General features: G+C 42.9%; 1 protein-coding gene across 1 annotated transcript in view; it reads right to left on the bottom strand.

Annotated features, from left to right (window-relative positions):
• tenm2a (teneurin transmembrane protein 2a) overlaps nt 1-14,766 on the bottom strand; it is a 148,514-nt gene that overhangs the window by 58,576 nt on the left and 75,172 nt on the right. The window contains exon 4 of the mRNA XM_070836308.1: nt 1,492-1,698. Coding sequence (XP_070692409.1) covers nt 1,492-1,698 — 207 coding nt within the window. The remainder of the gene's footprint in view (nt 1-1,491; nt 1,699-14,766) is intronic.

Raw genomic sequence — 14,766 nt, 5'->3', positions numbered from 1 at the left:
GGGTGTATGCGAACAAGAATGAGAAAGGGAGAGTGTGCCTGCGAGCCTCGCTCTCTTTCTTTGCCAGTGTCTGCCATTAGGGTGTCAGTGGCAGAGTGAATTTATTTGCTGTGCGGTTACTGGGCTAATGATTGATGTTGCCCCAGCAAACAGTAAACCAATTAGAAGGCTGATGTAACGTCATTTTAAAAGCCTCCTAATCACGTTGCTCTTGAACCTGGGACCCAGGCCTTCCCTAATGAAGATTTATACTGGATCAAAGGAGAGCCTAACGCCATTAACAATAGATTGTATTCCACCAAAAATCACATTAGGACTTCTCTGCCCACCCCCTTCCCTCCCATCAGGCCTCTGCTAAATATATCTGCTGATTACAAGTGCAGATGCACAGAGGAATGGAGAGACAGGGGGAAGAGCAGGAAAGAGAGGCAGAGAGGGACAAAGCGGCAGGGAGAGTTGGCTCACAGTAGCTAATTGCTGAGAATAAATGTGTATGCTGATGAACAAACTCATCACCGCAGATGTGTGTGTGTTTATGTGTGAGTGTGCGTGGGGGAGAAAAATAGTTGTGAGGTGCTGATATAAGCACACAGGGCCTGTAACAGCCAACAAGAGAGTGTCCAATGATGAAAGAGAAAGCTTAGAGCCGGGGAAACTAACTAGTGTGTCTTTGCTACACTGATCCTCCTGCCGGCACTTAAAATTCATCATCCCCTTACCTTCACTTTCCGGAGGATTATTAATGTCATATGAAAAATAAGTCCAAACACACCTACTCACTGGCAACAATGCAGAGTGTAGGGGTTGCTTTCACTTGCATCATTGTTTTCTGGCGATAGTTGACAAAGGTGGGAGTGTTACATTTAAAATGTAATCCATTAAGATTACCAATTTTCATCTTAAAATTTGCTTTTTGTTATGTGAGCTACCAAAGAAGTCAAGTTTAGGAACAGGGAGTGTTTACTTCCATGCTGCGTTTCGATTGTGCTTCTTCAAAAATGTGCTGGAATTATCACCATAAGAGTTCGTTAATTTACACAATCATCAACATATACTGGGTGATATTTTACTGTTAAACTATAGATATAGATTTTAAATGTATCTGTTAATGATCACAATCAAAAGATTTATTTCCATTCTAATAAAACCACAATATCCATAACTGACTATGATCACAGTCAATATCTACCTTAAATCTCTAACTGTATATTTTTAGATCTCTCGCGATGTAAACAATAATTGCTTATGTGGCTTTGCTTTGACTCACAGCCCTGCAAACAAATGCGGCCTTCAGAGCAATGTAAAAAGAACAAGAAGTGACATTAAATTAAAGCGAAGGATTCCTGGCTTTTCACTGAGCAACGACTAAATCAGATCAGGAAATGGACACATGATGAGGTAATGCAGTGACCCAGGTGATGGATGACATATTGATGTATAAACAAAATGAATGAAAGGATAGAAGCTTGGGTGAATGGAGAGCTTTCTTACCCGTGGAGGAGGGCTGGGCTCGGAGCATGTATGAGTCATCCGGGTGGGGCTCCAGGTGAGAGTGGGTGGAGTTTTTCTCCAGCAGGGGCACCTGGCACTCCCTGATCGGTGGAGACGGGCCGGGGGAGGGGTGGTGGGGGGCGGAGGAGGAGGACGGAAGGGACGGAGGGAGCAGTGAGGAGGAAGAGGTTGGAGGGAGTGGGCGACCTGGAAGATGGAGCGAGAGAGAGGGGGGGGAGGAGGGGGGCGTTAGACAAAACAGATGGCAATGATTGACAGTGATACAGGGGCCTGTGCTGAGGCAGGTTCAGTGAGATATCTGGATAATCTTTGCTTGGCAAAAACCAGAATCCCTCAAACGGTCGATTCACCAAAATTCCAAAAAAAAACTAATGTTCTCATGCTTCTGATATATGAAGCCATGCCAGTAGTTTGGGTTTTATTTGTCCAGCCTTTAACTGTCTCTGAGATTTTTGCCTCTATCCCAATGCAACAGAGGTGAATAAAAATGAACAGCACTTCAACAGTTTTCAGTAGAACTGATTTCTATCAAATAAATAGTTCTTGTGAAAAGTGTTGACAATGTGTTCTGTGGAGTGTTCAGAGTAACCGGGACATTGTTTCTGAAAAAAATCTGGTAATGTTAAAAAAAAGAAGAAGAAAAAAAAAAACTATCTGCACGGTGGGACGTGATTCAGAATTTTTTTTTGTAGTTTGGTTGAACCGACACCTGCTGCAGGTTGTGCTCCAAAAAGTTATCCAGATCACTCGTGAGTAAACTTGCTTCTTGGAACAAGCCCCTGGTCATAGCAATGAAAAGCAGCTCGGATACGCACACACGAAAAACTTGCTCAGACTGGAGATACAGAGACAGAACTGCACAAAAAGCCCACAGATCTCCTAAATACAGTTTAAATCACTGCATGCACTGCTGATACTTGAGCTCAGTCTCATTAAGGAAGCTCTTCTCATTTCAATTTATTTCAACTAACAAACAAACTAGCAAACATCTTAAATGCAATTGATTTGGGGACTTTTTCTACTCAGTCCATAAAACTGCAAAGAATAAATAATTTGCAATACACAGGCAGATACACAGGCATTGTCCTGCATCTCTCTCACCACTGTAAACACATCAGTTAAAGCGAGACTATACACTTTTTTACCAAACAGCTGCTACTTTTGCCACCAGTGACAAATACAAGATAATATTGAATTCTAAAAATATATTGTAAGATTTGTACAAGTAGTTAAGAGTAAGTGAACTGAATAATTCATGTCACTTCAACAGCAATATCGATTTTAAGCTACCACAAGCAACTGGTCGTAACAGACCAATTTCAGCCATAGCTGCAAAACTCCTCTCTGTATTGGATCGGGGGAAAAGCGCATTTAATTGCTTATGAATGCAACTTTTCATCTGTAGGAGGAGAAATGTGCTATTTCTTCTTTCAAATTTTACATAGATTTTACAGAAATTTTGCATACTTGGTTTAAATCAGTTGGCAGTTTAAGATTTCCGTGAGGACCTACATCCACGGTGCGATTGCCCTCCACATGGGTAAGACAAAGGAAAGTTAACAGCCAAGTCTTTAAATAGTGGGAGCCTTGGGATGCGTGGACACAATCAGGCTGTCCCATACACCAGAGAGACAAGAGAGGGATGGAGAGAATTCACTCTACTCTCCAAAGGTTTGGAATCAAGGACAAAGACAAATCTAATAAATTCTATTTAGAGACGGCTCAAAATATAGAATAATTATGTCTGCCATATTTGCAGCTCAATCAATCAACAATACGTTAAAAATGAGGCCACTGAGTCCAGCCAATCCACCGAAGGACTCAGGTTATTACAACTACTAATTAGATAGTCGACCAAAAAGACATTTTGACATGCTGATAATCACTTATTTTCTCCTGGTTACACTTTCAAAATGATAGCCCTGGGCGCCAGCAATGTTTTTTAAAAACAACTTTACAAATAATTCTTTTTTTTTTTTTCCTTAATGATGCCTTGTCCTTCACCACTCAAAGTTAAATTGTAATGGGGTGCAGAAGAAAATGGGCAAGCACGTCCAGCTTCACAAACTTCATCCATTCTTTCTTTCGCAACTTCACCAGGAAAATGGAGGCGTTACAATGCACGGCTTTCAGTAAGTCACTTTATCCTCTCCTTGCGTTTCTCTTTTCCTTTTTACAGAGAACAAAAACAGGCAAGAACAGAGGAGAAGACGGAAAGAAAAGCCACGAGAACTTGAAAAAGACCAGATAGCCGATCATTCATCATCATATTTTTCCTTTTCTCCCCTTCACGGTTTTTCAGAATACCGATGTGGGGTGATTGTAATTTGACAGCGCTCACCTTCCCATCACAGAGTATTGATAGAAATCTAAATGTGTAAAGGCCGTGATAGACGGGAGGGGGGGCTTTTTTTTTAGGCAACGGTGCAATATTGCTTGCACCAGGGAAACAGTAACTGGGCGGGAGGGGTGGGGTTTAATGTAGACATCATTTGAGAAACAAAGTGGTTGGACGTAGTTGTTGGCTAACTTGCCCATTTATGCTGCCTGAAGATGAAGCACATTAATCATGGAAAACACACGTGAGAGTCCAACTGCCACTGCAGCTTTGTGGAGATATATTTGATAGATCCGGAGGCAGAGTGATGCCTCTGTCTTTTGTCGTCCAAACTGCTCCAGCTTAGAGCTCTGCGTCATGGAAACCAGAGCTAGGATCGATCCACAGCCCCACGTTAACTACACCCCAGAGAGATGCCAGCCTTGTCTTCTGTTTAGGTATGTGGAAGTGTGTGTGTGTGTGCCTGTGCCTGTGCGTGTGTGTGTGTGTGTGTGCCTGTGCGTGTGTCCGGTCAATCTCATCAGCACAAACAGAGAAAAATGGATAAACAATGGCAAAGCAAACACTGTGGCCGACGGGAGGGAGAAGGAGAGTGGCAGGGGGGACAGTGAGAGACGGATGGAGAGGGGCGGGAGACATCGAGGTCACAGGGGTAACCGGGGAAATGGAGACTGAAGGAGAGAGAAATGAATAGAGGGAGCAGATGACGGGGAAACAGGACGGTCCAGAAGCTATGAGCTGACAAAACTTATTGCCAATAAAAAAAACAGGGAAGAAAGCAATAGAGGAGGGTAATTAGGAGGGGAGAAGGCAATAAGAGGGGACTGAGCAATGGAAGATGGAGGACAGGAAAAAAAGGAATGAGGAGGTGAAGATGGAATAGGCCATGGACACATGTGATTGATCTAAGTGAATGGATCACTCACTTCAATTGATGGCGAGAAGGGATCTCACTATTTGCATATTTCACAAGACCTATAATGAGGCTATTGGTGACAATAGCTAATGAAAAATGTATGCAAATATGTGTGTGTGTGTGTGTGTGTGTGTGTAGCTGCACACCTTTAAGATTGTTTTATTGCTGTTGCATGCTTTTATTGCGTGTGTACACCGTTATGTGTGCGAGCTCGTGCACATAAGATTATGCGTATGCGGGTGCGGTTATTAATATTTTAAATCACTTTAATTACAAAAAAGGAAAAATTGCACTAGTTGGCCAAAAGCAATTAAGGGAACTTTAATCTCCTTAGCAATTATGCTGTGGGGCATCCTTAACTCAGTCATTTCTGCCCGCTACATTTCTAGAAAGGTCAGTGGAAATTGCTTTGTGTTATTAGAACAAAGACTTTGCAATGAGCTCACGCGGTTCTCTTGACGATTTGTTCATTGCCATCCTTCAGCCGCCTCCCCGGCCATCTGTATACATCTCTCAATCCGTCTCCCTGTGCCCGTCTCTCACTTTCCGAATCGAAGTTTCTCTCACAAGTGTTGATTAGTGTGAAAAATAAGTGTATCATGGGGGAGAAAACTAGGCATCTTAAGACTGTGGCACTGTACTAAAGGCATTAGTGGAGTCCCTTGATGGTTTCATTACAATGTAAGAAGAAACACGATCATCATTAGTTTTCTTGTGTGAGCACCAAGCTTTGACTTGCTTTTATGAGTCATACAAGTGTATGAGCTCAGCCTGTTGCTGTGCTTCTCCACGTCTCTATTTAATCATCTCAGTATGAGTTTTGTATAATCTATTGTTTCTCCAAGAGGCCATTCTTTACAGTGGAATGGCATTTTACATCAGACGTAATTCTGCTTGTTGACTGTTTAATGACTTAGCTTCTCCTCGTCCTTGTCTCTATTTCTGTCCTTCCCTGCCCCCCCTCTCCCCCCCTTCCCTCCCCCCTGCCTCGCTCCGTCCATCCGTCCACCCATCTGGCTGAGGTGAGGAGTGGTAGGCCGAGGAGAGTGGAGTGGAGCGAGGGATGGAGCGACAGCTGGAGCCCAGTCAGACAAGGAGAGACAAATTACCCCTCTAACGAGAGCCATTCATCATCTCTCCATCTCTGCCTTCTTTCATCCCGCTCTTCCTCCGCACCTCTACGTGAAATACAGTGCACCTGGATAAGAACTCTGGGAAGAAAAAAAATAACCCCCTAAACTCACAGATCTACAACACACACAACTCCGCACTTGATGTTATTCTCATTTAGTCGCTACTCGCGTGGCTCATGCTGCTAAGTCAATCAGCACGGTCTTCTATTAAGATGACGGAAAATAACGAAGAGGAGAAGGGGGGAACGGCAAGATAAGGGAGACATGGAATGATTGAATGAGTGGGGAAGAGGGAGGAAAAAGAAAACGACACACCCATGCTGGCACATGCAGAGACTCATTACCATGGCTGCTGTCAGCACAGATGTTGGACTGAGGGGGAGCTGTCAGTCAGTGTGTGTGTGTGTAAGTATGCACATATACGTGTGTGTGTGTGTGTGATAGTGTCTGACAGTGATCTGAGGGCTATTTAGTGATGACAGCTGCTGACACAATGGGCCCTTTTCTCTATTTATCTATACAGTGCAGTCTGTCTCCTCCATCTCATCTCTCTTCCTGTTTCCCTCCTCCCTCCCTTTTTCCTCAAATCCTCGCCTCCTCTTTCCTCTTATTCATGCCTTTTTAATATTTCACATTTAGCTCGGCTGTGGCAAGATGCACACCTGTTGTTGTCTGTATGTGTGAGCAACAAATGGATGTCACAGCATATCCAGAAACGCTCTGCGTTCATCCGCTTGTTCCCTTGAATGTGTTCTCCCACAGTCCCCCTTCGGTTCTTTGAAAATGAGTGATAAAATGAGTAAAGAGGGAAGGGAGAGATGAGAGGATGATTCAACAGACGTGTTTTAATTAATAAAGTTGGGCTTTCACAGCCTAAAGAGATGATTTTATCACCGACTCCTTCTTTGATGTGTAACAGAGTGTCTGGGTTCTTCTCCGGCCTACAGTTCTCCTTCGCCAGCGCTCCATTTCTCTCTTTCATCACGCCTGCTTCGCTCTGTCACTCTGAAACTATGGGAGCCCTCATCCCAAAAAAGGCAGATTCTCCACACATACAAACTGAGGCTGAAAACACCTTCCAGCTGTGAAAAAAGGTGCCGTACACACTCGCAGCATCACATTGTTTTGCTGTACATCAGAGCATGTCTCAAGTTTACATTCCTTTCAAGATTATAACTAAGACTCGTCATTTTAAGTATTTGCAGATTTTTTTGTGTGATTAAAGCAGATTTTCCCGTAACAGATGTGATTTCTAATTCAAGAAGACCTGTTTCACATAGTTTACAGGCCCCCACAGTCCCCAACCAATCAAAACGGCCACTCATGTTTTACACAAGGTCATTGTTCGTTTCAAGTATACAAGTGTGCTATTATCGGTTACAGCAGCAAGCTAGATGTTTCAGCCATTCATCTCTTATTTCAAGCTCAAGCTCTGTTTATCCATTCACTAACTGTTTAGACCTCTCCGGTAACTTGCTAACTCTTTTTATGAACTTTCAATCACAACACAGAGTGTTCAAGTGTTAAAGGTGCTTAAACATATAAATCTATTTTCCAAACCAGTAGAACAACTCCAACAGCTTTAGCTTTTAATAACGTTAGTCACTGGTTGGGAATCACTGATTTACAGCAAAATAACATCCTCATCCCTCTTGAGCACAGCTCAACGAGCTCATGAGGAAAGACAAAGATTAGTGTTTGCAATACCAACTGTTTTTGTATTTTATAACCTGATAAATACCTCCATACTTTTCTTCAAATCTTACAATGATGAGGAATGACTTGGAATCAAACTTGCTGCCAGCTCAACAGGATGAGCACAAAACAAGATTTCTCTGAAACAGAATTCTTTGAAAAGGAAGAAGAAACACGTGTGCAGATTACTGAGATGAAAGGATAAAAGGCAGAAAACCTTCACCTCGTCCCGTCTTTTCAGTTACGAATCAACCCCACATCTACTGAAGAAGGCACCCAGTGACTGCGAGTCCATTCAGAAGCAATAGTTTCTGATGAATAGTTACTTCTTAAAGATATCCTTTGTCCTTGCTGTGGCGAGGAGCACAGGAATAATGGAGACCCACTGTGCACTAATATCAAGAGAACTTTGAAAATAAAGGCAAGGAGATTAATTGAATGATAGTGTTGGGGATCTCATTGCTCGTCGAAATACCTCAAACCTTCTTTGTTGTGTCGTGTGTCAGCATAGTACATGACAATGTACACCGAGTCACTTAGAGTGTAAGATGGTATGCAATGACAGAAAGCTGCGGCAGGAATTCTACCAGATCATCTCTGAGTTATTCCTGTGTCTGGTTCAGAAGGTCATTCCTCACTCCTCTCCCCGCTCAAGTGGCTGTTTTTTTTATTTGGCGAAGAGGAGAGATAGATGAGGATAGACGGAAGCTGACATGGAGCAACACACTCAACCTTTTGACCCAGACGCACAAACACAGCACAGCACCTATCTGCATCTACTAATTGAAACATGCCTCCCTGTTGCTGGGAAGTGCATGTGTGTGTGTGTGTGCCCGTGCCTATACATAGCATTAGGATGCTGCAGCACAACCATGCTGTCCATTGTCAGAGATGTCCACTGCGGAACTTGGGGCAACCATGGAGCCTGCATTACCATATAAATTACATCTATGTTGTTGCTGCTGCAGTGGATTGATGGTATTGTTATGGATTCTACACATTGGACCCTCATTGAAAACAATCAAAATAAATAGCCTCCTCCTCCCACATAAATGCAAACACACGCACGGATGCACATACGCCGGCACTTGCTCATAAGTGCGCACACATACACACACACAAATACACACATATACAAGCACAAGGAAGAGCACACAGACACGCACACAGGCCCTCAACCCAGGTGCAGAGAGATAGACACCAATCCTCTCAGCCTTCTATTACCTCTGAACATGCCCTGTAACGGCTAAAAAGAGTAGATCTGCAAAGGGGGAATTATCTGTTCATGTGTGTGTATATTGTGTGAGTAATGTGCAAAATGTGTAACAATACAATGCTGCTGCTGCGTTCAGTACAGTTCTTGATGTCTATTTGTGAGTCAATTTGATAGGAGGAAAAAAAAAAAAAGCCATTTTGAACTTGAGGGCAGTTAACACAATAACATATAAATCAGCACCAAAATAATAACATATAAGTTGTAGAAAATATAATAATGGAGGAACAAGGACCGTACAAAATGAAGCCATTTCTTGCCACAGAATGGATTCTGGAGCTTAAAAAAATGCCAACCAATTATTTCCAATTTTGTTATTCAAATTATAAATTGCCGTGACAGTACAATGCTGGACAATCTTTTAATAAATTTAAGGGCCAGACAAAGGCCCTTTTTTCGCATCAAGTGTTTCACATAGTTGGAAGTAGATTTCGTGATACCGACGAGGTTGCTCCCGTACTTTCTCACTTGAGAGAAGGGTTGAGCGGACCAGCTGTCTGACGACCGGAGATAGCACTTTGTCTTGGCACTTAGTGAAGACACAAACAGAACAGCAGAAACCTGCTTGCAGCTTTGGAAAGACCTTCTTAGATTTATATTGTATCTGGAGGAGAAATATCAGTCGTTATCTCCTCTGGAGAAAACTCTTAGATGTTGCAGTGTGAAAATCGGCATTGTGAAATGCTGGGAGGAGCTTTTCCTTCACCCACGTCACGTCAACAAATTGTGAGCTACACATAACATGTTGAGGACGTGAATTAGGAGCAGATTACTGGCAGAGGATTAGGTCCTTCAGTGACAATTAGAAAAATTTCACTTTTTCACCTGCTTGTCCCCTAAAAAGGTGAATTACAGTTAAATTTACGCTTAAAACCATCTTTGATCACAGCTGTAATGAATATTTACTAAAAGATTACGATAAGGCAGCCTAATTGTTCTGATAAAGATCAAGGTAAGGATTTGAAAAGAAAGAGGCTTTGGCAGAAATAACAAAACTTAATGGACTGTTGAAACCATCTCCATTAATTACCACTTAAATCTGAGTCATCGAGGCTTAAATTAAATGTTTACATCTACTGAATTCATGACACCTTAAACTTCCACTCTGATAGTTTCAGCTACTGCCCATTTCTATAGTCTTATCTGGAAAATGCCTTTATTTTCACTTTACAAAGAGACAAACTGTATTTGCATTTTAAGATAGAACTCATTTCATATAAATTTTGGAAGAGGGGGCACAGGCAAAGACAAAAATACATTACCCACAATTACCCAACACCGACCACTGAAATAACAACAGTCATCGAGAATCAAATGCAAACGGAATACGGGCACACAGAATACAGAAATACACACTTAACAACAAACTAGATGCACACATGCACAGGTGCCTACACAAATACCTATTCAACGTAGCAGGGCTCCATTGAACCAACCGGCAATTGCTGCGGTTGCTATGACAATCTAGTTCCGAAAAAAAAAAAAGCACAAAAAGAACAGAAAACAGCCGATAAACAAAGAGGGAAAATTAAAGAAAAGAAAAAGATGTGAAAGAGAGAAAAGAAGTGGGGGAGGAAGTGCCGTGGGACAGAAAGGAGATGGTAAGCGATCCGGATTTGTTTGGTGCACAGATCTGCCAGTTTGCGACCTTGTGCAGTCAGAGATAGCATGTTGTATTGTAATCTCATGAATAAACTCAATTTCAATGAAGTCTTTTTGTGTGATGTTACATTATGTGAAGTGCGTGCGTACGTCCGTGTGTGTTTGTGTGTGTGAGACAGTGTGAGCTCGTGAGGCTGAGTCAGCAGTGTCTCCTTTGATGATTAGCAAACACATGCATGCACGCACGCGCGCACACACACACACACACACACACACACACACACAGCAAGTCCACTACAGTGGGATCGTCCAAAAGAAGGATATTTAGCGCCAGTGGATGATGACTGTACTGTGGCCTGTTGCTGAGAGAAACCTCTCCTCTCTTTGATGTTGTACAGCCTCTATTTATAGTAACGGCTGAAAAAAGGGATGGAAAGCTGAAGAACACAGTAAGCCACATTATACTCCCTCTAACTAGCTTTCTGCTGAGCATCTCTCCCTCTCTCCCCCATTCTCAAGGTGAACGGCCCGGAGTCTCCACACTCCGGGCCAAATTTACAGTGCCTTTTGCGCATCAGTTCAGACGCATTCTGCGCCTCGGAGGTGTGTGTGTGTGTGTGTGTGTGTGTTATTTATCAAAGAGACACAGCAGCGTGAAAGCACAGTTTGCCTGTCATCTGAGGTACACCTTGTGTGCCTCTTGCTTTCATACACAAGGAGGTTTGCACAAATAACACGAAAAGATACAACAACTCTGATTCTGCTGGATTTTTGCAAAGGTTCTTTGAAATTTGTGAGGGCCATTGTTGCAGGGGTAATTCTCGGCTGAAAACTGGTTGTGGCAAAAGAAAAAAATGTTAATCAAGTGCGAGGGCACCTCAGTCGAGTGCGGAGGGGAGCTGCGGTGAGTTTGTTTGGGGACAATAAAATGTTATCTCAGACAGAAAAATAGAGAAGTAGTTAAGAACACAACATCTGACTTTTTCACAACACCAAAGATGGGACAGTGTGTGATCATTAAAGGGTTTTGATGATTGCTCTCTTTTGTTGAGGCATCCACGTTATGGTGGCTGGTAGCATTTTGGTCCTTTTGTGCAAATTTTAATCTAACTCCTCAAAAACCTTGTTTAGGTTCATCACCTGCCTTCCATGAATTTGTCATTACAATCTTTGTCATAATAGACGCCCAGTTAATTTTCCCAGTTAGAGTTTAATTGTGGGATTAGTTAAATGGAATTGACATTTTGGATATTACCAAGTTTAATTTTTTGGATCTCAGATAAATCCTCCTGCTGAACTGTACCTTTTGAGCTCCTCATCATCCCTTGCAGAATACGCTTAGGAGGCGGTCCCGATCGCTGATTGCATTATTAGCTGCTGCCTTAGTAAATCAGATGTTAATTACTGACAGATTGCAAGCTCAAACTGACTAAAAGGTGCGGAGTAGACTTGCGCCACATTTTTAATAGATGTAACAAAAATCTGACCAACTATCTCTCAGCCTCCCTCTCTCTTTGGTGTATTTGTGTTTGTGAGCGTGCAGACAGGAGAGTGGATGGGAGCATTTAGAGATTACCAGGCACGTCTGGGCACTGTGAAGTAGCTGCTGCTTTGGTCATGGATGGCTGAGTGGATGTGTGAGAGTATGTGTGTGAGAGTATGTGTGTGTGTGATACCCAGTATTTCCCACAGGATTTTGTGAGACTGTGGTGGGTGGAATTCAGACCCTCTAGGGGGGTGCAGGGACATGCTCCTGGTCTACTTCTGCCTCAAGCTGTTAGTTTGTTTGTGTTATTAATTGACTTTGGTGTTGGTGTTGGTGTTTTTTGTGTTTTAAAGAATTAGCTCGGATCAGAACGTGTTAAAAAACACAAAAGTCACAGCAACTAGACCAGCAACTCACGTTCTGCAAGGTAAAATGAGCGTTGGATTTGAACCGGCTGTTTTGGGGTTTTGGTTGCGACTTCAAATAAAAATCTGAGCCTGTCAGTGGTTAAAAAAAGATTTTTTAGTAAACGTACCTCGATGGCTGAGGTTGCCCTAAAGAATCACATTCTAGCCATCGTACCTGGCTCCCCTGCCTGTTCTCAGCTGCTGGCTGAGGTGATCTACCAAGCCACATCCAAAACCTTCTGTACCTGAGCAGTCATTCCAAACTCAAGATATGGAAAAAAATTGGGTACATGCTTAAAAACAGAGGGGCTCTCTTTTAATTGAAATCTATCAGCCAGTGTTGGGATTTTTTTTTTCTTGCAACCCAAAATGTGAATGTGATCAAATTCCTCTCATTTCCATAGTCCATGTTGTATTCGCCATGTTAACACCTTACTTTACATAGTCGCACATGTATCCCTGCTTTAACTTCTCCTCGTCTCACTCAGTTAGATATATTGTTATTGTACGTGCTATGCTTGTGTAAGATTTCATACTGCAACACTGAAAACGGACAGAATAAAGACGCTAACCCTCCCTGTCGGCCCACTGTGGGACATTTTTCATAAAGGTCATCAAGCGCGCACTCAAACTTAAGGGCCGGCTGGTTTGACCATGGAGTTGCGAGTGATGGCATTGACAGTGAGTGATGGCAGTGACCCGAATTACACCAGAAATGTTCTGCTGCACACACACGTGTATGTGTACGAGCACAACAGGGGCTGACTGACTGGGAATGAGCGATGTCCTGCTGAAGCAATGCTGCAGAACACAACCTTACAGATCTTTTGTGTTATCATGAGAGGTGTAAAAATCTGTAAAAAGATGGAAGAGAAACACTGGTGACCTCTCTCTCCCTCCCTCCCTCTCTCTTTCTTTCCATCCGTCCATCCATCCATCCTGCAAGGACATGCAATCATCATACAGCATTACAATTAGCACCGCTTGCATCAGCTGACATCAGCTGACTCAGAGGAATATGGAAGTCCCCGTGCTGATGGACTTCACATTTGTGCATCTAGGTGTATGCCTGAGTGTGTATTTCGGAGCCCTTGTTTGTGTGCCCATTTTGCACAAACACTCTCTTGCAAACGTGATGCAACTCTCCAAGGCACAACCTGCAAACCCATTCAGCTCATAAACAGTTGTGCCCAGCCAGGCAGACGCAAAGGACTTTACTATTAGGCACTGGAGGAGACAGACAGCCCAGTCAAACGTTCGACATTAGGCTATTAGTCTCACCCCCCCCACTATGAAGCACAGACCTCGGAGACAAATAATAAATGCTAATCTTTGTAGGACGAAGCCAAGTCAGTCAGTTTAAGCTGAGAGCGTCGAATGAGATTTTTAATTACTGCATGACCTGGGGTATATTAGAGCATATTAATGAGGATCATTAACCTAGAGGTAACTAAGACCCCTCCTCCTTAACTACAACTGATAGCACCTCTGCTGTTTGATACTAAACTATCAGGGCGTCTATGTGCTTGTGTGCGCTTGTGTGTGTCTAAAAAAAAATGTTTCACAAATGGCTTATTCCATCCTTTGTAATGAGCTGCACATCTATGGTAAAAGTAAATAAGTGGAGACAGTCCCCTTTTACAACTGAGGAATGAGCTAGTGAGTCTAAACTCTGGATCAAAAATGCCCAGTGCTAAATGCGGGACCTCGGTTTGTAACTTTCATGTTTTTGTGCCCATTTGTTGCAGATGAAGGATGGCAGCGCAGACACTGTAGAAGAAAATATTTTCATCTGGTCTTTTATGTATCTTCAGAAAAAAACAAAAAAAACCACCACGTTTTCAGTGGGCACAAAGCAGGCGCAGCATAGAGGAGAATGAAGGATGAGGAGAAGGAAAGAACAATTTCAATTGACATATGCAAAGGTCAAGGTAATTTCAGCGGATAAAGAAGAGGACAATGGGGGCAAGAAAAAAAAAAAAAGGTTTCTGAAAGTTTCTGCCAGTCTCTCTCTTCCAATACAAGAGGCTGAGGTGGAACAGAGGATCGTCCATACACCACCCCCTGCAGTGTAAATGCCAGGGACGATATTGTCGTCATCCGCCCACCATTTCTGTAACGCCACCTCCCCGTCCCTTTCTCCAGCCTCTTGTGTCAGCCTCAGTCTTCTAGTGCCATTAGGCCGCAGTCTCAGCGGTATCAAGGCAGACGCTTTTATCTCAGAAGGGCGGACCAGCCGTGTTTGGCTTGTAACATTTGCTAAGCACACACTCACAAACTCATTCACGCACAGATGCCTGTGTAGAGATACACTTATGCGCACACACTCTTCCCTATCTCTCACTCTGTCCATTTCGCTCCACTCTCCTGTCTCAGCAGTTTATCCTTTCATCTTTACATAACT

This window comes from Pempheris klunzingeri, chromosome 9, assembly GCF_042242105.1.
Source record: "Pempheris klunzingeri isolate RE-2024b chromosome 9, fPemKlu1.hap1, whole genome shotgun sequence".
NCBI classification, from domain to species: Eukaryota; Metazoa; Chordata; class Actinopteri; order Acropomatiformes; family Pempheridae; genus Pempheris; species Pempheris klunzingeri.
Note: the sequence above shows the minus strand (reverse complement) of the source record. Positions and strands in the feature narration are given on the sequence as shown.